Source organism: Scyliorhinus canicula, chromosome 26, assembly GCF_902713615.1.
Source record: "Scyliorhinus canicula chromosome 26, sScyCan1.1, whole genome shotgun sequence".
In the NCBI taxonomy this organism is placed as follows: Eukaryota; Metazoa; Chordata; class Chondrichthyes; order Carcharhiniformes; family Scyliorhinidae; genus Scyliorhinus; species Scyliorhinus canicula.
In genome coordinates, this window is record NC_052171.1 from 20,330,657 (window position 1) to 20,353,389 (window position 22,733).

At 51.0% G+C, this 22,733-nt stretch overlaps 1 protein-coding gene across 3 annotated transcripts in view; it reads right to left on the minus strand.

The window, feature by feature from the left end:
- The window catches only part of ash2l (ash2 like, histone lysine methyltransferase complex subunit), a 47,227-nt gene that overhangs the window by 4,143 nt on the left and 20,351 nt on the right, over window positions 1-22,733 (minus strand). The window contains exons 6-13 of one of the 3 annotated variants that reach the window (XM_038785256.1): window positions 20,407-20,502; window positions 16,324-16,399; window positions 14,759-14,776; window positions 13,397-13,459; window positions 6,385-6,472; window positions 4,399-4,616; window positions 2,258-2,425; window positions 660-853 (exon numbers count right to left, since the gene is read on the minus strand). In XM_038785256.1, the coding sequence (XP_038641184.1) occupies window positions 660-853; window positions 2,258-2,425; window positions 4,399-4,616; window positions 6,385-6,472; window positions 13,397-13,459; window positions 14,759-14,776; window positions 16,324-16,399; window positions 20,407-20,502 (921 nt within the window). The remainder of the gene's footprint in view (window positions 1-659; window positions 854-2,257; window positions 2,426-4,398; window positions 4,617-6,384; window positions 6,473-13,396; window positions 13,460-14,758; window positions 14,777-16,323; window positions 16,400-20,406; window positions 20,503-22,733) is intronic. The other 2 variants (XM_038785257.1, XM_038785258.1) reach the window with 2 other exon arrangements.

Sequence of the window (22,733 nt, forward strand, 5' to 3'; positions counted from 1 at the left end):
TCAGCAATGTGGCGGCGATCAGATCATCTTCCTTTTTCATGCTGTCGGGTGAAGGATTGATGTTGGTCCTGAAGGAAACACCCCCCCCCCCTTCAAAATGGCACCGTGGCATCCTTTCTGCCCAAAGTGGAGCCTTGGTGCGGCTCTCCCTCTCGCCAAAGCTCGATCTGATGCTCAGGCCTCTGGACTGGGGCTTGAGCCACGGCCTTCTGGCCCAGCTGCGTTACCGGTGAGCTGCAGCTGGTATCGACCCTCCCGACAGCCACCATTAGACCCGCCGGGAGGCAATTCACTTGCTCGGCTTCTGGGGCGGCGCAATGGCCATTTGGGAGCAACAAGGAGCCGGAACGGAGGAGAGTACACGGTGCAGGCAAAATAGACCTGGGCGCAACCATGTTGGTCGACACGTGTGACGACGTGGTGGCCTCGTGTCCAGCTGAGGCTCAGACGACCTCCCCCCCCCGTGAGCTCCAATTCGTTCGATGTTGACAATCAAAGGGGGCTCTTTGACTCTGGCCGTCCCACCACAACGGAATCAAATGACGTCACAGTTAAATTACCCCGAAACGCGCAACTTTCAGGAACACGTCAATGTTACCAGAGGTGCCTTTGTGAGGCTGACATTTTGATGCGTCTGCAATAACCCACTGTGTTAATACCTTGTCTTTGTAGGTGTCTGGCAGCGCCCGGGCAGCCTCTGTGTCCTCAGGCAGGTAGAGGTAAAAGCCCAGGATGTCCCCTTGGCCGTAGCCTTTGGCAAAATGTTTGCCTATCGACTGGTGGAACTTGGTCCCCTTCTTGCTGCGCCACGAGTAACTAAACTTGTCGTAGCCCAGAGGGGCCTGGAGGTTGCCTGGAGGGAGCCAAGTTTGAAGAGGTTACGACCCGGATCTCTGAACTCTGTCTGCTAACCCCCCTGGTATATTTTGCGTTAGCATCGAGACCCAACATCACGCTTTCTGATCACTTCAAAAACTGCGCAACTGTCCTCTCAGCCCGCTCAGCTCTGACGGAGTCAAGTGGGAGGGGGAGTATGGCGTTGAAATGGACAGTCAGCCGCGATCATGTTGAGTGCTGGTGAAGGCTCGAAGGGCCGAATGGCCTCCTCCTGCTTCTATTTTCTGTGGATCTATGTGACAGGACCAAGCTTCCGTATTAAGCATTCACCCCATCATTTAGGAAGTGTACAAAATAAAAAAGCTGCAGTGCCTGTCGCAGATCAGCGTCTCGTGGCTTCAGTGAACAAAACCCATTCCGAATCCAAGTATAGGGCGCATTTAAATATTATTTAGGAAACTTTGAGGGACTTCAAAGGGACAAGTTTGGATGTCCAACTGCAGTTGACAGAGAGAACAGTGCACTCAGAGGCATGGTGGCACAGTGGTTAGCACTGCTGCCCCACAGCTCCAGGGACCGGGGTTCAATTACAGCTTTGGGTCACTGTCTGTGCGGAGTCTGCACGTCCTCCCCGTGTGCGCGTGGGTTTCCTCCGGGTTCTCCGGTTTCCTCCCACAGTCCAAAGACGTGCAGGTTAGGTGGATTGACCATGATAAATGGCCCGAGTGTCCAAAAAAGGTTGGGTGGGGTTACTGGGATAGGGTGGAGGCGTGGGCTTAAGTCGGGTGCTCTTTCCAAGGGCCGTGCAGACGTGATGGGCCGAATGGCCTCCTTCTGCACTGTAAGTTCCGTGAAATCAGACGGCCGACACCACTGTGTCAGCTAATGAATTGTTGGCTGGCGTCACTGACAGATCGTACAGCAAACAGAGTCTACTTAAACGGTCTCCACCACCGACATCAAACAGTACACATGATCGAAACGACAGCAAAGTCTCCCATGTCGCACCAGTGAAGAGCTGAAAGTTCTGTGCCCATCCAACTGAGTGCTATTTCAGGCACTCAAGCATTAACTACATATTTTTGTGCTTTGTTTGCGTCCGCAGTTAGTTGGCACCTGTCGGTAAATCCACGGCAGGACTTGCTTTCTCTCTCACACAAACATATTAAATTGACGGAACAGCAAAACCCAGTGCCTGCCCCACTCTCAATGCCCAGAGCATCATGCCTGGTCTGTGTCGGCAACCCCCACCCTTTAAAAAAACAAAATGACATGTTTTTGTTGCTGCAAACTAGACCCTCACCTCAGCCCGTTTATTCCAAGTGAAGCCCTGCCAAAGGTCAAACCCGACCAGAGACCGAGCAGGCAATGTGAAGCCCCTTACTCCAAACCCTGGTGTAAGCTCTGTGTCGTACTGTACCTAAAGGCTGCGACCAGCCCAGCCTCGCAGCCGTCTCCGCAGGCATTTCATCCACTGTGATCTCGAAGTACCAGCCTCCTTTCCGGATCCCGTGAGACGCTCGCACCATGGAGTAACCTTTCTCGCCCGTCACTGTCAGCCGGTCGTCAGAGATCTTCAGCTGGGGGGCTGGAAAAGTCGCACAGCCGATAAAACACCGGGTTTCACGGACATTTGTCAACATTGAGGACTTGCACTAAGTGCTCGGCAATGTGGGAAATCACATTCAATTACATGCTCGCGCAAGTCACAACATTTACTGTCTACTGCCGCGAGTATCTGGTTTCTGCAACACTGGAAACCACAGTTTTTTTTTATATATAATTTTTATTGGAATTTTTTACAGAAAATATAAAACATAACGACAAACAATGAAATGCAACACAATAACCCATAATAACTGTGACACCCCCAGACCGTATCGGTGCATGTATCACATCCCCTCACCCCCCCAACCCTAATGAACAACAAAAGAACTTAAAAAATATTAAAATTAAATAAACAAACATAGTCATTGTCGCCCCCCCCCCCCCCCCCCCCCCGGGTTGCTGCTGCTGCTGTCCCCGTACCCTATCGTTGAGCCAGAAAGTCGAGAAAAGGCTGCCACCGCCTAAAGAACCCTTGTACCGACCCTCTCAGGGCGAATTTGACCTTCTCTAGCTTAATGAAACCCGCCATGTCATTGATCCAGGTCTCCACGCTTGGGGGCCTCGCATCCTTCCATTGTAGCAAGATCCTTCGCCGGGCTACTAGGGACGCAAAGGCCAGCACACCGGCCTCTTTCGCCTCCTGCACTCCCGGCTCCACCCCAACCCCAAAAATCGCGAGTCCCCATCCTGGCTTGACCCTGGATCCCACCACCCTTGACACCGTCATCGCCACCCCCTTCCAGAACTCCTCCAGTGCCGGGCATGCCCAGAACATATGGGCATGGTTCGCTGGACTCCCCGAGCACCTGACACACCTGTCCTCACCCCCAAAGAACCTACTCATCCTCGTCCCAGTCATGTGGGCCCGGTGCAGCACCTTGAATTGGATGAGGCTAAGCCGCGCACACAGGGAGGAAGAATTAACCATCTCCAGGGCATCAGCCCATGTCCCGTCTTCGATCTGTTCCCCCAGTTCCCCCTCCCACTTCGTTTTCAGCTCCTCTACTGACGCCTCCTCCGCCTCCTGCATAACCTTGTAGATATCAGATATCTTCCCCTCTCCGACCCAGACCCCCGAAAGCACCCTGTCGCTCACCCCCCTCGCGGGAAGCGAAGGGAATCCCTCCACCTGCCGCCTAGCAAATGCCTTTACCTGCAGATACCTGAACATGTTCCCCGGGGGGAGCCCAAATTTCTCCTCCAACTCCCCCAGGCTCGCAAACCTCCCATCAATAAACAGGTCCCTCAGCTGTCTGATGCCCGCTCTGTGCCAACCCTGAAATCCCCCATCAATGTTCCCCGGGACAAACCTATGGTTCCCCCTTAACGGAGCCTTCATCGAGCCCCCCACTTCTCCCCTATGTCGCCTCCACTGCCCCCAAATCTTGAGGGTAGCCGCCACCACCGGACTCGTGGTATACCTCGTAGGAGGGAACGGCCACGGTGCCGTTACCAGGGCCCCCAGGCTTGTATCGCCACAGGACGCCCTCTCCATCCGTTTCCATGCTGCCCCCTCCCCCTCCATTACCCACTTGCGCACCATCGACACATTGGCCGCCCAATAATACCCCGAGAGATTGGGTAACGCCAGCCCCCCACCATCTCTACCCCGCTCCAAGAAGACCCTCTTCACCCTCGGGGTCCCATGCGCCCAAACAAAGCTCATGATGCTGCTAGTCACCCTTCTAAAAAAGGCCCTAGGGATAAAGATGGGCAAACACTGAAAAAGGAACAAGAACCTCGGGAGAACCGTCATTTTGACGGACTGCACTCTACCCGCCAACGATAGCGGCACCATGTCCCACCTTTTAAATTCCTCTTCCATCTGCTCCACCAGCCTGGTAAAATTAAGCTTATGGAGAGTCCCCCAACTCCTGGCCACCTGCACCCCCATGGAAACCACAGTTGAGTAACCATCGTAAAGGAACAATACCCTCTCCCATACGTACGCACCTCGATCATGCAGAGCCAGAAGAACCTTTTCATACAAGCACGCCCGGTAGAGATCCCCAGGGATGGGTTTACCAGCCCAGCAGTCCAGCTCCAGTTTCTCTGGGTCCGGAGCATGGGGATCTGGTTCAGCCAGAATGTATCGATAACCGTCCTTGTTGAACGGGTGTTCCAGGGGATAGCCGTGTGGAGGCAAACGTTGAGCAGCGAATAGCGGGTCACTGCAGAGGGCGGGGAGGGGGTGGGGGGGGGGGGGGGGGGGGGGGGGGGAGAAACACAGATTTAGGCTTGCACAAAACCACATCATTTCTCTTGGGATCTTCCTCAGCCACAGACTACTCACTGGACACGACGCAGCTGGCATCATCTTTGGGTTAAACCCTAATTTCTCCCGTCTCGTTTTTGCCACCTCAGCCCTCGGGAAACAAGAGTCAGATTTACGGAGGACCATAGTGTGCGTAATCCGGTACGGCTGTGGTGGAAACTTTCCACCGTTTTAACATCAGTTGCCAGTCACTAAAGGCTCTACACAATCGTGTCACGTTGTTCCACACAATTAGCCATTGGCAACCTTAACACCAGCAAACAACTCCACACCCAACAGTGTCCATTTCTGCATTCCATTCCTTCCAAGAAGCTAACACTGCAAGAGCGTCCCTCGATCGCATGCCAACGCCATCAACATTGGCCACATGGCACTCAACATGTGGCGGGTCCATCACGCTCCCCCACCATCCCCTCAAAGACACACTTGTGTCTATCTGTCGCCCTTCAGGATCCCAGGAGACCCTGCAGTGTTTGACGGCCCGTGCAGCATTTTTATTGAAGTGCAGTCCATGTGGATATTCAACTGCGTTACCGTCGCTGAATTCCCCCCTCTGGAGGGCAGCACGGTGGCGCAGTGGGTTAGCCCTGCTGTCTCACGGCACCGAGGTCCCAGGTTCGATCCCTGGGTCACTGTCCGTGTGGAGTTTGCACATTCTCCCCGTGTCTGCGTGGGTCTCACCCCCACAACCCAAAGACGTGCAGGGTAGGTGGATTGGCCATGCTATATTGTCCCTTAATTGGAGAAATTGAATTGGGTACTCTAAATTTATTTTTAAAACAATGAATTCCCTCCTCTGTCAACATCCTGGGAGTTATTACTGAGCAGAAGCTAAACTGGACCCAGCCATGTAAATACTGTGGCTACAAGAGCAGGTCAGAGGTTGAGAATTCTGCGGAGGATTACACCTCCTCTTCCCTGACACTCACCACTCCGACTTGAAAATATACCACTGTCACTGGGTCAAAATCCTGGAAAAGCTGTTGTCAAAATCCTGTCACTCCCTCCCTAACAGCACTGTGGGTGTACCTACATCTCATGGACTGCAGCGGTTCAAGAAGACTGCTCACCACCACCTTCTCAATTAGGGATGGGCGGGGAACGCTGGCCAGCGACGCTCACAAATTAATGAATAACAAGCCACGGGAAAGTCGGACTGAAATGAAAAGAAATGAAAATCGCTTATTGTCACGAGTAGGCGTCAATGAAGTTACTGTGAAAAGCCCCTAGTCGCCACATTCCGGCGCCTGTTCGGGGAGGCCGGTACAGGAATTGAACCGTGCTGCTGGCCTGCCTGGGTCTGCTTTCAAAGTCAGCGGTTTAGCCCAGTGTGCTAAACCAGCCTCTTGAGGGTGTAGTTTGAGTTCAACTGCTCATCAAAAACCACAGCAAACATCCAGTATTAATAACTGACCCCTCCAGGAACGAGGGAGGTTTCGGTGTACAGGTTGCACTTTGGAATTCACAGGAAGCTCGCTCACAAAAACCACACTGCCCTGTCCAACACTGAACCAAGCTGGGCACAGGAGGAGAGCAGAATAGAAGCCCACAATCTAATGCACGAGAGTACACTCTGGTGTTTGAATGCTGTTCCCCTACCCCACAGCCAGCCAAGGGCCCGGGACTGGCTTCCCCCGCCCCCAGTCATTCCCAAAGAGCCTTACCTTCGGGTTCTCTTGGCAGTCCCTCCTGAAGTGCCATCCTGTTTCCGTTTGGCTCCTCTTCCTTTCCCGCTCCCTCCGACATTGCCACCTTGGGAAAGAAAAGGCTGAAGATTGTGATCCGGGACGGAACTGCCTGCTCCTGAACACGCGGAGCGGAGTGGCTGCTGGGGGGGGGGGGGGGGGGGATAGCGCAGAAGGGCCACAGCTTCGTGTGCGCGGGGAACAGAGCAGCCTTTCTTTTCCTACTCGACATGCCTGGGACACGGGTGAGGGAGGGGAGGGGGGCAACAAGGACTCAGTACAGGACAAAGAAAAGGAAGCATTGCTGACAACATCAACACCAATCTGAGCACAGCGCTGCTGGATAACTCACTGCGCTGTCCTTCAAGGCTGCTACTGCCAGAATCTCACACAGAACAAGCGAATAAATTGGATGCTTGCTCAAAGCTTATTCCCGTCAGTACTATGTGTTTTCAAGATGAAACCGCAATAAAAATCAAAGTGTCTTCTGCCTGACTGTTCACTGTGGATGGCAAATCAGGGAACGCGCAGGTTCCATGTCAGATGAGACTTGACGTACAGGATTAATAACGTCTGTCAACATCTAGTCAATCCCCCTGCGCCACTGGGTTCAATTCCGACAAATTCATTCTCTTACTCAAAAAACATGGTCATGCTTTCAATACAGTTTTACGCTCCCTGCCGGACTGTGCCTATTAACGTTCATCATTTCCCATCCATTAGGTTGTTAGCAATGTCGAACCTTGCATCTTAAAATGGTTACTGGAACACGCAGTGAATGGGACGAGTATGCAGATGACAGACAGGTTAATTCCACCGCTAACCATACTTCACGTCAACCATTTATGCCAACGCCAAGTCCTAGAAATTATAAACATGACTCAGGGTGTCAACCTCCTCCCTGATGGATTAACGCATTCACGAATCTCTTCCAATTTAGTACAAGGAGAAGGGCGACTAAACCACTTCATCGTTGGTGGATTAACATGAAAAAGAATGCAGTCCCAGGGCCTGACCTGGCACTGTATAACTCGGTTACACCAAGAGTGTATTCAATCAAATAGCTTCTCTGTGGTGCTGTGGAGTTTCTGAGGGAACCGGCTGGGTATCAGGGCTTGATGGAGCCCAAGTGATTTCTGTCCACTATATAATTATTACACTCGTCATTGCAACCATTTGGCTCTGCAGCTCTGTAGTCACAGAACCGCTGAGGTTTGACTTCAACTCGTGTAACTGGTTACCTCTCTAAACAGTCATGGTCAGAGAAACACACACACAGAAGGGTGGCTTTTAAGCGTCAAGACCACATTGTCCACCTCCAGGTCCCAGCCTCTGACGAGGCAAGTTGACACGCAGGGATTGACAGCAAGAGGAGGTTGCTGCCTCTTCAGCCAGCCGTTCCCACTTTCATCGAGTTCCAGCAGTGGAGGCGCCAAGGCACGGGCAGCTTTACTATTCCTTTGGCATGCGTGCTAAATTCTGTCAGTAACTGTGCGTGAAGCAGGTCAGGGTGCAATGGTTTACCCGAGGCTGGGAATTCTTGAACCTCCAGCTCTATTCTGCATTTCCACTGCTGGCAATTCGAAGCGATTCGGCAGCTTTTCTCGAGGGGAAGCGCAAACGCGCAGCAGGTTGCACAGAAAACAGAACCTTTGAGGGCTTGGGAAGCGAATGCGTAACACCCACTACACTTGGCAGCACCTGAACTTTCCTCAATCACTCACTTCGCACAGTCAAGCTCCATCGCGTACAATCATTTTTAAATCTGTCGACATCTATTCAACGTGTACATCTGCAACGCTGACATCTCTCTCCGCCCATCATTCCTCTGCTTGAATACGCTTCCACAACAGGCCGACAGCTCACCCAGTCAGGTCGCTCGTCAACCGCTTCAACTCAGCAGGTAGGCACGCAGATTGCCCTGTATCATCCACACAAAGGGATGCTCACCCTCTGCTGTGCATCAACTGTTCAATTACCCAGTTCGAACAAGCATCAAGAGATACAAAGCAGAGAACCAGAGCAGTAGGCTAAATTTATCCAGCATCCTTACAGTCGGAAGATTGGGAACTTCACAAGAAAGGCATTCAGCTACAAAGAAATAAAGGGGTGTTGAGCCAAAGATGAGGACACTGTGCGGGACGATTAAACTGCGTTGGATCAATGGGCTTTACACATGGTCTTCAGGGAGGAGAGGGACATGGTGAAGTGGAATGCAGGGAAGAAATTCCAGAACTCCGGATGACGCAGCCTCCCAGGGTAGACAGAGACAAGGAGAGGGGTTGTGGGGCAGCACGGTAGCACAGTCGTTAGCACAGTTGCTTCACAGCTCCAGAGTCCCAGGTTCGATTCTAGTCTCAGGTCACTGTCTGTGCGGAGTCTGGACGTTCTCCCCGTGTCTGTGTGGGTTTCCTCCGGGTGCTCCAGTTTCCTCACACAGTCCAAAGATGTGCAGGTTAGGTGGATTGGCCATGATCAATTACCCTTAGATTAGGTGGGGTTGCTGCATTACGGGGCTAGGGTGGCAGTGTGGGCTGAAGTGGGGTGCTCTTTCTAAGAGCCGGTGCAGATTCGATGGGCCGAATGGCCTCCTTCTGCATCATAAATTCTCTGATTCTTCGACAGGAGAAGATTAGCGAAAAGGAAGAGGCACTGACGGGATTTAAACATGCGGATGAGATTTTTAAACTTGGTGTTGAGGGAACTCGGAGTGAATGCAGGCCCGCAAAGACAATTGTGATGGATGAATGACAGCAGCTTTTTTGGACGCACTGAAGCCAAGAGTGGGCGGAGGATTGCGAGGAAGTTATTGCAGCAACAGGGTTTAGAGCCTGATGGGAGTTGATGGAACGGATGAGCTAAATAGGGACAGAGGTGAGCAGATCTTATCATGGATTTGGGGATAACAATCCACTTAGGGCGGAACTGGTTTCCGTTTGAGACAACTACCAGTGAGGAAGATGGAGTCAAAGTCACAGGAATGGACTGGAGGCAAAGATGATGGCTTTTGATTTCAGCAATGTGTTTAAAAAATTTTTTTTTTTTTTTTATACAAGAGTACCCAATTATTTTTTATTCCAATTAAGGGGCAATTTAGTGTGGCCAATCCACCTAACTTGCCCATCGTTGGGTTGTGGGGGCGAGACCCACGCAGACACGGGGAGAATGTGCTAACTCCACAAAGACAGTGACCCGGGGCCAGGATCAAACCTGGGACCTGAGCGCCACAGTCCCAGTGCTAACCACTGCGCCACATGTTTAACCGAAGGCTACTGCGGCTTGACCAAAACATGTCAGACAAGCAGTTCAACAACACGAGTAGCGTTGACCTTCCCACGGCTGCAGATGATATTGTCAAGGGAGCAGGAAAAGGAGCTAAGAACAGACCCCTGTGAGGGTATTAGAGGCAACAGTGCAAAAACCATTCAGGTTTACCAGTCAGGCCAGCATTGGGACAGTCTGGCTGAATTGGACAAGAATGGAGACGCTTTGACAAAGTCATCCAGACTTGAAACATTAGATTCCTTCTCTCTACACAGACGCCGTCAGACCTGCTGCGATTGTCCAGCATTCGTATTTGTTTCATCTTTATCAGTGTCACAAGTTGGCTTACATTAACACTGCAATGAAGTTACTGTGAAAATCCCCTAGTCACCACATTCCGGCGCCTGTTCAGGTACACGGAGGGAGAATTCAGAATGTCCAATTCACCAACAGCACGTCTTTCAGGACTTGGGCTGGTAAATCGCTGGCTTTTAAAGCAGACCAAGCAGGCCAGCAGCACGGTTCGATTCCCGTACCAGCCTCCCCGGACAGGCGCCAGAATGTGGCGACTAGGGGCTTTTCACAGTAACTTCATTGAAGCCTACTCGTGACAATAAGCGATTTTCATTCCATTTTTTTTTCATTGTGAGAGGAAGCCGGAGCACCCGGAGGAAACCCACTGTTCTGTCACTGTTTTGGAGGGGGGGGGGGGGGGGGGGGAGGGGGGGAACCCACACAGACACGGGTACAATGTGCAGACTCCGCAGAGACAGCGACCTGAGCCGGGAATCGAACCCGGGACCCTGGAGCTGTGAAGCAACAGTGCTAACCACTGTGCTACCGTGCCGCCCAACATTGCAGCATCCGCAGTAATTTGCTTTTGTTTGAGTGTGGAGAGGTGTTAAGAGAAGGATGGTGTTGGCCAACTGCATAAAAAGCTGGGCGGCGAGGTGGCGCAGTGGTTAGCACTGCTGCCTCATGGCGCCGAGGACCCGGGTCATTATCTGTGTGGAGTTTGCACATTCTCCCCGTGTCTGCGTGGGTCTCGCCCCCACAACCCAAAGATGTGTAGGGTAGGTGGATTGGCCGCGCTAAATTGGGAAAAGTTAATTGGGTACTCTAAATTTGAAAGAAAAAGCTGAGACGGTCAAGGAGAGAACGGCGTTTGTTACTTTGGCTCGGGTAGTTTCAGTGCTGTGGCAAAGGTGGAACGAGATTGGAGAGATTCAAACAGGATATGGGAGGTGACTTTGAAAAGGCAAGCGTGGAACGATAGTCTTAAAGAACAGGCAGGTTGAGGGAGTTTGCTTCGAGAGGCGGTCACGACTGGCTTTGAAAGGGAGTGGGGCAGGGCCTGAAGAGAAGAAACAATTCGCAAATCAGCTGTGATGGGGAGAGGGGAGAGGGGGGGTTAGACTGTCTCCAGTTCAGTGGATTCAGGGAACAGGACAATGAGCTGAGACAGAAGGTGAGGGGGAGATTGCAGAGAAGCAAGACACAGGCATGGCCTTGGGAAGAGGATTGTTGGAACAGGGATTCGGGAGGGGGAAGGAGCATTCTTCTAGGGCTGAAAGTTAAACCAGGTGAGTATTGGAAATTCATTTCAAGAAAATAAGCAGGATGATGCCAACAGCCTCTGGTCTGTTCTTCGAGATGACTTGGGAGAACGTGTCCAAGTTCCCCCCCCCCCACAAAACAGTGACAGAAGGAAATGAGGTTGGAAAGGGGTAGAGAATGCAGATGTCGAAATGTCAAAGGAAGTGGCCACGCATCCAAGAGAACGGATGACAAAAGTGAGGGGACATGACTGAAAACACCAACACGAAAGAGAGCATCCTATCTGGCTGCATCACAGCCTGGTATGGCAACTGCTCGGCCCAGGACCGCAAGGAACTTCAGAGAGTCGTGAATACCGCCCAGTCCATCACACAAACCTGCCTCCCATCCATTGATTCCATCTACACCTCCCGCTGCCGGGAGCATAAAGCGGGCAGCATAATCAAGGATCCCTCCCACCCGGCTTACTCACTTTTCCAACTTCTTCCATCGGGCAGGAGATACAGAAGTCTGAGAACACGCACAAACAGATTCAAAAACAGCTTCTTCCCCGCTGTTACCAGACTCCTAAATGACCCTCTTACGGACTGACCTCATTAACACTACACCCTGTCTGCTTCATCCGATGCCAATGCTTATGTAGTTACATTGTATATATTGTGTTGCCCTATTATGTATTTTCTTGTATTTTCTTGAATTCTGTTTAATTCCCTTTTCTCCCCATGTACTGAATGATCTGTTGAGCTGCTTGCAGAAAAATACTTTTCACTGTACCTCGGTACACGTGACAATAAACAAATCCAATCCAACAAAAGTGAAAATGCAGACAGCAGGTTCAGGAGGACAGTGAATCGTGGCATGGGTTGGGGGGCTTGGGGCGGGGAGGGGGAGAATAGCAGCGATATACAATCCACTTCAAGCCGTGCACAGTTCAGTTTAAGGATAAAATTCCAAACACAAATATCAACTCTCACAGAATGCAATCGACTCTTTACTCCGAGGACCTCCTCACTTGCCACTGCCAGTATGAAAGAAGCGCATTGGGAATAAGGGATGTTTGAAGAGTCACTTCAGACTTCACAATGGGGGAGCTCGCAGACTGGGGGTTAAATTCTCCACCCCACGGGGGGTGTTATTCCAGTGCTGGCTTCCTCAGACAGATAGACACCTGCAGTCGGCAGCGATACTTAAACACTGCACAATCAGGCTGAGAATGAATTGTTGCTTCAATTTAATCCACTAGTTTTATTCACACTAAATTCAGCTCACTTGGCTAATTTAGCCATAAATTATTGACTGCTTCGAAAAAAGCGTTCAGGTGTTCCGTGCTGCACTGGAAATATATTTACAATCCAGCTTCTCCACTCTTGATGGGAGTATCCATTAATTACCCAGCAGTTACGCTCCTCCCTCCTTGATAAATGCAGACAGGCACCGAAACAGCCAGGGAGACATCTGAACTTCACACCAGCTTTCACATGGATTTAACTACCTCATCGCTCTTCGTATTAAGCACAATTTTACACGTGTCGATGTAGAAGACAGAACAAATATTCCACACAGGAGAGGTTGACAGAAACATGCTTGTGTATTCACCCAGAGCGCGTCTTACATGGACACATACTGTACATATTACCCTGTGCAGCAACAACATGACTATAGACGCACTAAATTGGACCTCCGCCTGTGGAAGATCAGCCCCAAATTGACGAAGTGAGGGTGCTTTCAAAAACGCCTAGCAAGTTACAAAAAGACTCCGTCGGTTTGCGTTAAACCCAGAAGATTGGGTGTGGATCAAATCGAAACAAGTGTAGCCTGGGTCTGATGCAGGGCTCCCTCACGCGCAATCGACTATCTCCACCCACCGGCCTGACGTCCCCAGCTTCCAACCCAGAACATCAGGAGCTCGAGATGGTGGACAAGGCCGTCTCAGTTTACAAGTCGTTTCAGACCAGGCGTCATCGCCAATTTAGCTCGGACTCCACAGCGCAAACCCTCAAGTTCGTCGTCAGACCGGCCAGACGGTCGCTGTCTAACCTCAGCCACTTTGGCAAATGCCCGGGGGCAGGATGAATATCTGAGACGTGACACTGAACACCCCACCACCCCCCCCACTCCCACCCCACCCCACCACCCCCCCAGGCAGTTCCAGCGGACATTGTTAACTCACCTTGCGTGGAGTCACGGGCCCGACCCCCAGTCCCGTCACTGCATGCCGCACCACTGTGACGCCCTGCAAACACAAAGGGTGAAGCCACCATTCTCACTTGCGAGCCTGTTGTGTTCATTTACCAGCAGCAGCAGCAGCAGCATCAGCAGCAGCAGCAGCACCCAGCCAATGCCCAACAATACCCAGGGACTAGCCGGCTTGACACGGGGACTGCTTCCCTCGCGCACGAGACTGGCATTTCAACATGGGCTCCGCGTGGGGGGGGGGGGGGGGGGGGGGAATAGCAAGAGCTCCACCAAAGGGTCACAACGATGGTGGGGGAGGGGAGGGAAGGTTGGGGGGGAGGGAGGGGGGGGGCTTTAAATACTGAGCCGGGGTCAGGGACGATAACCTTGCTGCGGCCGAGATGTGCCCCTGCTTTCTGAAGGCCGTTGATGCCCAGTGTCGGTGGTCACACTGCCCCCCCCCTCGTGCCCAGGCCAACCTGGGGGGGGGGGGGGGGGGGGGGGGGGGGGGACGTTTTGCAGCTCCATAACCCACTTAACCACATAACGGACAGAGAAAGAAGCAACTGTTCCCGGGGAAGGGATGAAGCAGAAATAATAATTAAAGGGGCAACTGGAGCGCACTCAACCGAGAGGTGGTGGGGGGGGGGGGGGGGGGGGGGGGGGGGGGGGGAATGTTGCACACAGAAGTGGACAGAGGAAATTCCAATGCATTTAAAGATGGCACATGCGCCAGAATTGGGTCCAGTTCGTGCTGACTCACCTGCGCCAGGCTGCGCATTGAAGCTGTCCTGTGACCCCCAACATCACAGCCAATCCAACCTCCCCTCCCCGTGACAACAACTGGGTGCAACTGATATTTTTAGCAGCTCTCGAGGAGGCGGCTTTCAGAAGGCTCACTACCTGAAGCTCAAGACAGCAGAGGCAAGAACATCTCCCACACCACCGACACCCACTCCAAAAAAAACTGGATCGTCTGATTTGAACTGCGCAGTTCTCCGTGGAGCGCTGCAGCGCCAGGCTTGAGCACGACCTTCAGGTCCGATTTAAAACCTTTCTGGCCACAGACCTCCGCCCAATTCAAGCAGCTGAACGTGGCTCGTTTCACAAATCAGGTGCGAGTGCTTCATGCAGCTTTTAACGGTAGGCTCGTGCCTGTTCTTGCCTTCATGCAAAACCGAAACAAACATTTTTTTCCCCTCCACTGCACATTCTGCCCAGTTCAGATCAGAGGAAATAAATCAGCGAAGGTGTTTTGGGGGAAAACAGAAATACACTGCAAATCGCTAAACATCAAGCGTTTTAAGCCAGGTACAAATACTTAAGTTTCAGCACTTCTCATGACACAAACTTTCACCTGCAACTGAAGATCCACCTGGAAGAGAGGTCAAAGCATGCATTTGTATAGCCTGTGGACAATGAACTCTCATGCATTAGCTCCTTTTGATAACGAAGCTCAATTTTCCACATTTATCAACGTCCCACAAGCAGAATGCTACTATGCCGGTGGCTGGAACTGCCGAGCGCCCCCACAAAAACTCCCACCTTGACCTCTTGGGCAGGCAGGTAGTTACCTCAAACAACCCCCCCCCCCCCCCCCCCCACCTCTTTTAATCACTCGACTGCTCCATCAACGACCAAGGCTGGCTGCATTGTAACATCTATGGGCCAGAAGAGACGCAAAGATATCTCCATTTCAGCAATAAATACAACAGCAGCAACTATTCTCTCAACTATTCTTTCACTTCAGTGTCGACCCAAAGCACTTCAAAGACTCAATGTCACCCGGAAACTGGACCTTTACAAGTAGCCGGTGTAACCTCGACGGAAAAGCTACAGGTAACTTTGGACTGCAGCAGCCGGGATTGCTGTTGCACTCTGACATCCAGGACAATCCAAGACGTGGAATGGACCTTGGTCCTTTCCCTATTTCATAAGTTTTCTTGGAAACAGCAACCAGGGAGTAACCTATTCCCACAGGAGCGAGGCACAGTAGTAAAGTGGTGTTCCCCAGGTTTCCATGTATTGAGACTGAACTGGAGGGTGGGGAACTTGTGCTGTTGCCCTGGAACGAAAGGCAAGGCAGCGGGCTGGCTGGGACTCACCCTGGAGTGAGAGTCGACTGTGAACTTCCAAAAAGAAGTCTTCTTTGGAACAAAAAAAAATGCAGGAAAACCACCTGATCGTACAGCGAGTGAATTAGCGAGGGACTTGGCAGACGACACACACTGGCTGGCTTCTCTAACCTTCTGCGCACAGAGAGGTAGTGCTCTGACCAACATTCATCTCGCAGGTTGCCCTGGATCCCTGACATAGCACATCCCGTAGGGAATGACCGTTCCAGGAGCTCCACCTTCTCAGAGGGCCTGAAGACTCAAACAGTGACCATCGCGCCCAATCCTGCCAGATTGAGGGCGTTTTAATCCACATATATGCAAAAGTGTCATTCGGGCATTAAGCGCACCTACCACGTGCTATCAATACCTTTTTGAAACAGTGGGCTTTTTCTTTCAAAACAATTTTTAGGTTAGCTTTTCCCAATGTCCCATCAGCTGAACAGATTCCTTGCGGGTATGGGACAAGCACTCACAGCTAGTTGGGAGATTCAATAATCAAAACAGCAAACTTGCCAATATATAGGGGTCCATCTGATAGGTGGCTTCTATCGAAAATAATAAGTCGAAAAAGATGGCTTGCCCTTCAAATGAGCAGACATAAGATGGCTGCCAATTACTGCACTGTCTGCTTAACTGTATTTTATTAACAGATGTATTTTTAAAACAGTCACGCGTATTAATTGAGAGTTTAGTTTAAGATTGGTCACAGTCTAACAAGCATAACAAAGCCGAAAGATACATTGACACCAATGATCCACTGGGAACTCAAATCGAGGCCAGCTCAGTGCTGAAGTCATCAACCTACCATTGAGGTTGCTACCCGGGGTCAAGGAGCCACCTTGCTTCTGGGTGTCGTATGCCGGTCCAATGTTAGACAGATCCTGCGAGAGAGAGTTTCAAACAGCAAGCCAGTTTCAGTACAGCAGCACACATCGCTTCAATAGTTAACAGTGTCCGACTGTGCTGCCATAAACACAATGGGACGGGCTGAACGTCCTCCTTTGGAATTGTAACATTCGACAGCAGGCCTCAGAGCTCTCTGATAAACTCTTTTCAGGCAGGTCAAGATGTCACATGACCTACGTTAAAGCCCAAGGCAAAAGGCGGATTCAGAGTTTTATAGTGTTTCTTTTACATTTTGGTACCCAATTCATTAAAAAAATTTAGAGTACCCAATTCATTTTTTCCAATTAAGGGGCAATTTGGCGTGGCCAATCCACCTAACCTGCACATCTTTGGGTTGTGGGGGCGAAACCCACGCAGACACGGGGAGAATGTTTGTGGAAGGTCTTGGGGGAGCGATCGCACGAGGAGGGGTGGGAGGCAAGTGCGCAAGGTGGGGAGGGGGATGTCCGGAGAGCTGTTTAGTATTTCTGAGCTGGAGGCACCATGCTCGAGTGTAGTGAGAGCCGACATTTGTGTTGGAGGGCCCAATGATGAGGTGCTGAATGCACAGGGTGGTTTTGCTGATAAACCTGTGGGGGACCCCAAGGAAGCTTACACTTGGGAAGATAAGGATAGTGTTAAACTAGAAAGAGTGCAGGAGAGAGTTACGAGGATGCTACCGGGACTTGATGGTCTGAGTTATAAGGAGAGGCTGGATAGACTGGGACTTTTTTCCCTGGACCGCAGGAGGCTGAGGGGCGATCTTATAGAGATCGATAAAATAATGAGGAGCATCGATAAGGTAGATAGTCAACATCTTTTCCCAAAGGTAGAGGAGTCTAGAATTAGAGGGCAGAGGTTTAAGGTGAGAGGGGGAGAGATACAAAAGTGGGCAGAGGGGAAATTTCTTCACACAGAGGGTGGTGAGGATCTGGAACGGGCTGCCAGAGGCAGTGGTAGAGGCGGGTACAATTTTGTCCGGTAAAAAGCAGTTAGACAGTTACATGGGCAGGGTGGGCATGGGGGGATATGGGCCTAATGTGGGCAAGTGGGTCTAGCTCAGTGATAGAAACTGGACAGCATGGACCAGCTGGGCCGAAGGGCCTGTTTCCCTACTGGAAACATCTATGACTCTGAGATAGCAGAAACAGAGAATTCCTCAGAGCTGTGACACTATGGCTTGGTCCCAGGAAACTTTCCAGAAGCCAAAGAATTTCTCCCAGGGAGCAGGGAGGGGGATAAGGAACAAGTGGGGGATAATTTGAAAGTTTCAATCGAACGCATGCGCGACTGTTATCCCGTCTGCTGTCCGATCGAAAGTGGAAGAGGAGCGATCACCTTACGACAGACGGCTCTTTACTTTGTTGTCATAAAAGTGAAATGCTGGAGATGCGAAATAAAGACAGAAACCGCTGGAAAATCGAGGCCGCTCTGGCAGCACCTGCGGGAGAGTAACAAGGTTAACGCTTCAGAGCTGCTTCTCTCTCCTGCTGCAGGACCTGCTGAGTTTTCCCAGCTTTTTCCATGCTTACTTCACAATGTTGGCTTCCTGTGCAGCAAAACCCTAAACACTGGAATATTGCAGCTTTGTTCTTTCAGAGAATAATGGCGATTTTTCATTTCTCTATTAATGGTCATCGTCTCTTCAGTGATCGTAGTCAGTGCTAGCTCGTGGGCCAGTGGGGCAATGGGTACGTGTTTATACATGGCCAGAATAGTGTTGGACGACGTTCTTTTGATGGGGGTGTGGAAACTGGGAGGCTGGCTCGGACAACACTAATAATAATAATCTTTATTAGTGTCACAAGTCGGCTTACATTAACACTGCAATGAAGTTGCTGTGAAAAGCCCCTAGTCGCCACATTCCGGCGCCTGTTCGGGTACATGGAGGGAGAATTCAGAATGTCCAGTTCACCTAACAGCACGTCTTCCAGGACTTGTGGGAGGAAACCGGAGCACCCGGAGGAAACCCACGCAGACACGGGGAGAATGTGCAGACTCCGCACCGACAGTGACCCAAGCCGGGAATCGAACCTGGGACCCTGGCGCTATGAAGCAACATCAAGACTGGAGGGAAACAAGCACAGGGGTGAGGGTTTTCCAGCAGCGAGTAAGCTGAGGCAGTGCAGGGTCGGGCAACATTGCAGAGACAGTCTCAGAGAGGGTAGAGAGAGTCGGAAACTCGTTTCCTGGTCAATTCGGACAGTCAGGTAGCAAAATGGTCCGAATCAGCCTGTTAACAGGGACCAGGGAGGGGGTTAGAATTGGTCAACAGGGAATGAAATCCAAATGTACAAGGAATGCTCCTTCAGGCAACTGCTCGCAGACAAAATATTTCCCGGGCGGCATGGTGGCACAGTGGTTAGCACTACGGCCTCGTGGCGCGGAGGATCCGGGTTCGATCCCGGCCTGGGGCGACACGGTGGTGCAGTGGTTAGCACTGCTGCCTCACGGCACTGAGGACCCGGGTTCGATCCCGGCTCTGGGTCACTGTCCGTGTGGAGTTTGCACATTCTCCCTGTGTCTGCGTCGGTTTCGCCCCACAACCCAAAGATGTGCAGGGTCGGTGGGTTGGCCACGGAAATTGCCCCTTAATTGGAAAAAATGAATTGGGTATTCTAAGTTTTATTTTTAAAAAGGTACATTTCCACAATTACTGCTGCATTGCCTTCTTGGTGCATCCACCATTCTTTATCATAGAATTTACAGTGCAAAAGGAGGGCATTTAGCCAATCGAGTCAGTACCGGCCGATGGAAAGAGCACCCTACTTAAGCCCACACCTCTACCCTATTCCCGTAACCCCACCTCACCTCTTTGGACACGAAGGGCAATTGATCATGGCCGATCCACCTCACTTGCACATCTTTGGACTTGTGGGAGGAAACCGGAGGAAACCCACGCACACACGAGGAGAACGTGTAGACTCCGCTGGGAATCGAACATGGGACCCTGGAGCTGTGAAGCAACAGTGCTAACCCACTATGCCAGCGTGCCACCCCTCCAATAACCTTTATGTTTAATATTCCAATATCTTGTGACATAGAAAAGAATCAACATCATTGTTCCAGCAGCTCACCAACATTCAGGTGTCCCTCTGTCAGCTAGACTTCGGAACTGCACTAGTTTGAAAACCTGCAGGGGAACTAAAATATTCTCCCTTTAGCTCGTTGGTGCCCCTCTGCAAATACCTGGTGGACAATGGAAGGGACTGTTCTTGCAGCACAGATCTCTAAGCTGAAGGATACAACAACATAGGAGATACTTATCTATCAATCAACTTAAAAAATACACAAAGCACCTGTTGAAGATAAAATGTGAGATCCTTTAAGAGTTTGAATATTAACAGTCTGTTCAGCTCTTCGTTAAAAAACTTTGCAGATGTTTGAAGCAATCGTTTAATGTTGCAGGTTATTGTGACAAACTTAAGAGCCAATTAAAACCTCTCACCCACTGCCCGCTAAGGTGCCCAACACTGAACGGTACCTCTGTATTGCACAGTCTACCAGAGACAGGAGTCCGAGAAGAACATGCGCTCCTCGGAACTACACCGTCATTCAATGAGATCATCGTCCAACTTAATTGCATTAATTCCACCTTTCCATCCCATCGCCGCATCCCTCAACATGCCGTAAAGCACCGAAAATCGCCTAACGTGTGAGCGCCCACAAGCCTCTGTGGCAGAGAATTACAAAGATTCCCAACTCGGCTTGAAGAAACCCTCCCTCATCTCAGAGCGACATGGCCAAACCCTTATCCTGAAACGACATGGCCAAACCCTTACCCTTATCAGTCCCAATCCCTTCCCAGCTCGTGCAAGCGGGAGCATTCACTCTGTCAAAGCCGCTGAGGAATTTCAGACGTTTCAATCGGATCGTCTCTCCCGAACGGTACAGGCCCCATTCTAATCAATCTCTCCTCGCAAGACCACCCCCTTATTCCTCAAAACAATCGTCAGCGTTGACGGCTCCCCCCCGTTTTCCTGACCTGGAGCAGGAACCTTACCTGGTCCAGCAGCCCAAACTTGGGATACTCTTCCTGTGGGTCCTTGCTGCCAGGGTCCGGGTTCTCCTTCACCAGGAACACATCGCGCTCTTTGGTCTGAAATTTCAGGCACACCCAAAATTGGTTACGTGTTCCACAGCTCATAATAATCTTCACCAGTGCCACAAGCAGGCTAACATTAACACTGCAGCCAAGTTGCTCATCCCCAATGTAAAGAAAACTGAGGGGTGAACAATCAAAACAAAAGCTGTCTGTACCTCGGCACAGCACCCGCCTTCAGACATGCCCACGGTCGCTGAGATACACTGGTTGCTCGTGTGGTTCGTCACCCCAGATGGTAAGAGCTCAGGCGATGACAAAGCGGTCTTTGAAGGCTACGCCAATCATTGCCACGCGTTTCAACGGTTGGCACGAGAGAGAGAGAGGAATCTGCATTGAGATGCATGTTGTGCATCCTTCACCCCAACATTGGCAGCTGCGTTTTCAACATCTGTAAATTTCCCCAACAGATGTCTCCTCCCTGTGGATGTTCCTGCCCCTGACCAAGTTTCTTGTCACCCTTCCCCCATGTCTCCTCCTGATTCAGGGTCATTTTTAAAACTTTATTTTGCCCGATTCTGCTGCGGCGGAGTACCAATGTTTCGCTGCCTGAAAGCAGCTGGATGGTTTCACACTATTGCTTCTGCGGGAACCTGCAGAAATGTAGATTTCTGGCTATCGAGAACCAAGGCATGATGGGATACTTGGCCTTAATTGTGGTGCACTGAAAATACTGCTGCGAGGGCAAGAATAGGTCGGAGGGTCCCCTCTCCTGTGCTTTGTCGTGTCACTTCCTTATCAAGATCCACTCATTTCCTCACACTGTCACACACCCATAGGCATGCACTGATACATTGTCGATACAGCTGGAGTGCATCCTGGCAGTGTCAGGAGTCCCGATTTGAAGTTAAATAAGATCTTGTAGGATTTTAAGCCGAGTAAGGTTTTTTTAAGCGCCAAGATTCAAAGTCACCTTGTTTACTCCGGTGTTTAAATATCCCAGGAGGACTCTTGTACCCCGGGTTGGTTCTATGGGTGGGAAGGGCCGCGATGCAGACGTGACGGAGGCCTCTGATTGTGTGTATACGTTGTGCATAGTTTTCGCCTCCTTATTTATAAAGGATGTAAATGCGTCAGTGATTCAGGTGAGGTTCGCTCATCTGACATGCGGCATGGGTTGGACCTTCCGGGAATGCATCCATTGAGAGGTGATTTGATTGAAATGCAGAACCCCGAGGCAACTTGACAGAGCGGATGCCGAAAGGACGTCATCCCCGGTGGGGAGACTCGAACTGAGGGGACACGGTTTAAAAATAAAGGGTCTCCCATTTAAGATGGGAGATTTTTTTTTCTGAGGGTTCAGAGTTGGCGGAATCCCCTTCTCCAGGCAGGGATGGAGGCAGCGGCACCCAATCATTTTAAAGGCAGAGGGGGGGGAGAGAATCTTGATTAACAAGGTAGGCAAAGCGTTTCAATCAGGCGGGGCGGGCAGGAATGTGGCATTGAGGCCTCAATCAGATCAGTCGTCATCTTATTGTCATGTGCGAGTACCTTTAAGAAATGGGCGTTTATTATCGAATAGCTGTAGTGATGTCAGAGAGTGGGTGGAGCTGGGCTGCCTGTTTTTCACTTTCGTTTTTGAACAGGCAGCTACATAGAACATAGAACAGTACAGCACAGAACAGGCCCTTCGGCCCTCGATGGTGTGCCGAGCATGATCACCCTACTCAAACCCACGTATCCACCCTATACCCATAACCCAACAACCCCCCCTTAACCTTACTCTTTAAGACACTACGGGCAATTTAGCATGGCCAATCCACCTAACCCGCACATCTTTGGACTGTGGGAGGAAACCGGAGCACCCGGAGGAAACCCACGCACACACGGGGAGGACGTGCAGACTCCACACAGACAGTGACCCAGCCGGGAATCGAACCTGGGACCCTGGAGCTGTGAAGCATTTATGCTAACCACCATGCTACCGTGCTGCCCCCCCCCCCCCCCCCCCCCCCCCCCCCCCCCCCCAACAGTGTGTTTTAATTTCGTTTTGAGAACTGGATAGCTGCAGGCAAAGCAAAGAGCTGTGTAAGGATCTCTCTGCAAACTAAAGACTGTCTCCAGATCAATTTGAGGATTTCAAAGTGATAACTGCTCTCAGTAGTGAATTTAAACCTGATCTGTGTTAAAAAGGGTCTTTTGTTTAATGGATGTTGTCGGGAAAGGTCATGGGTTACTTAGAGTACTCAATTCTTTCGGAGGGGTGAGTATTTTAGTTGATGGTTGCT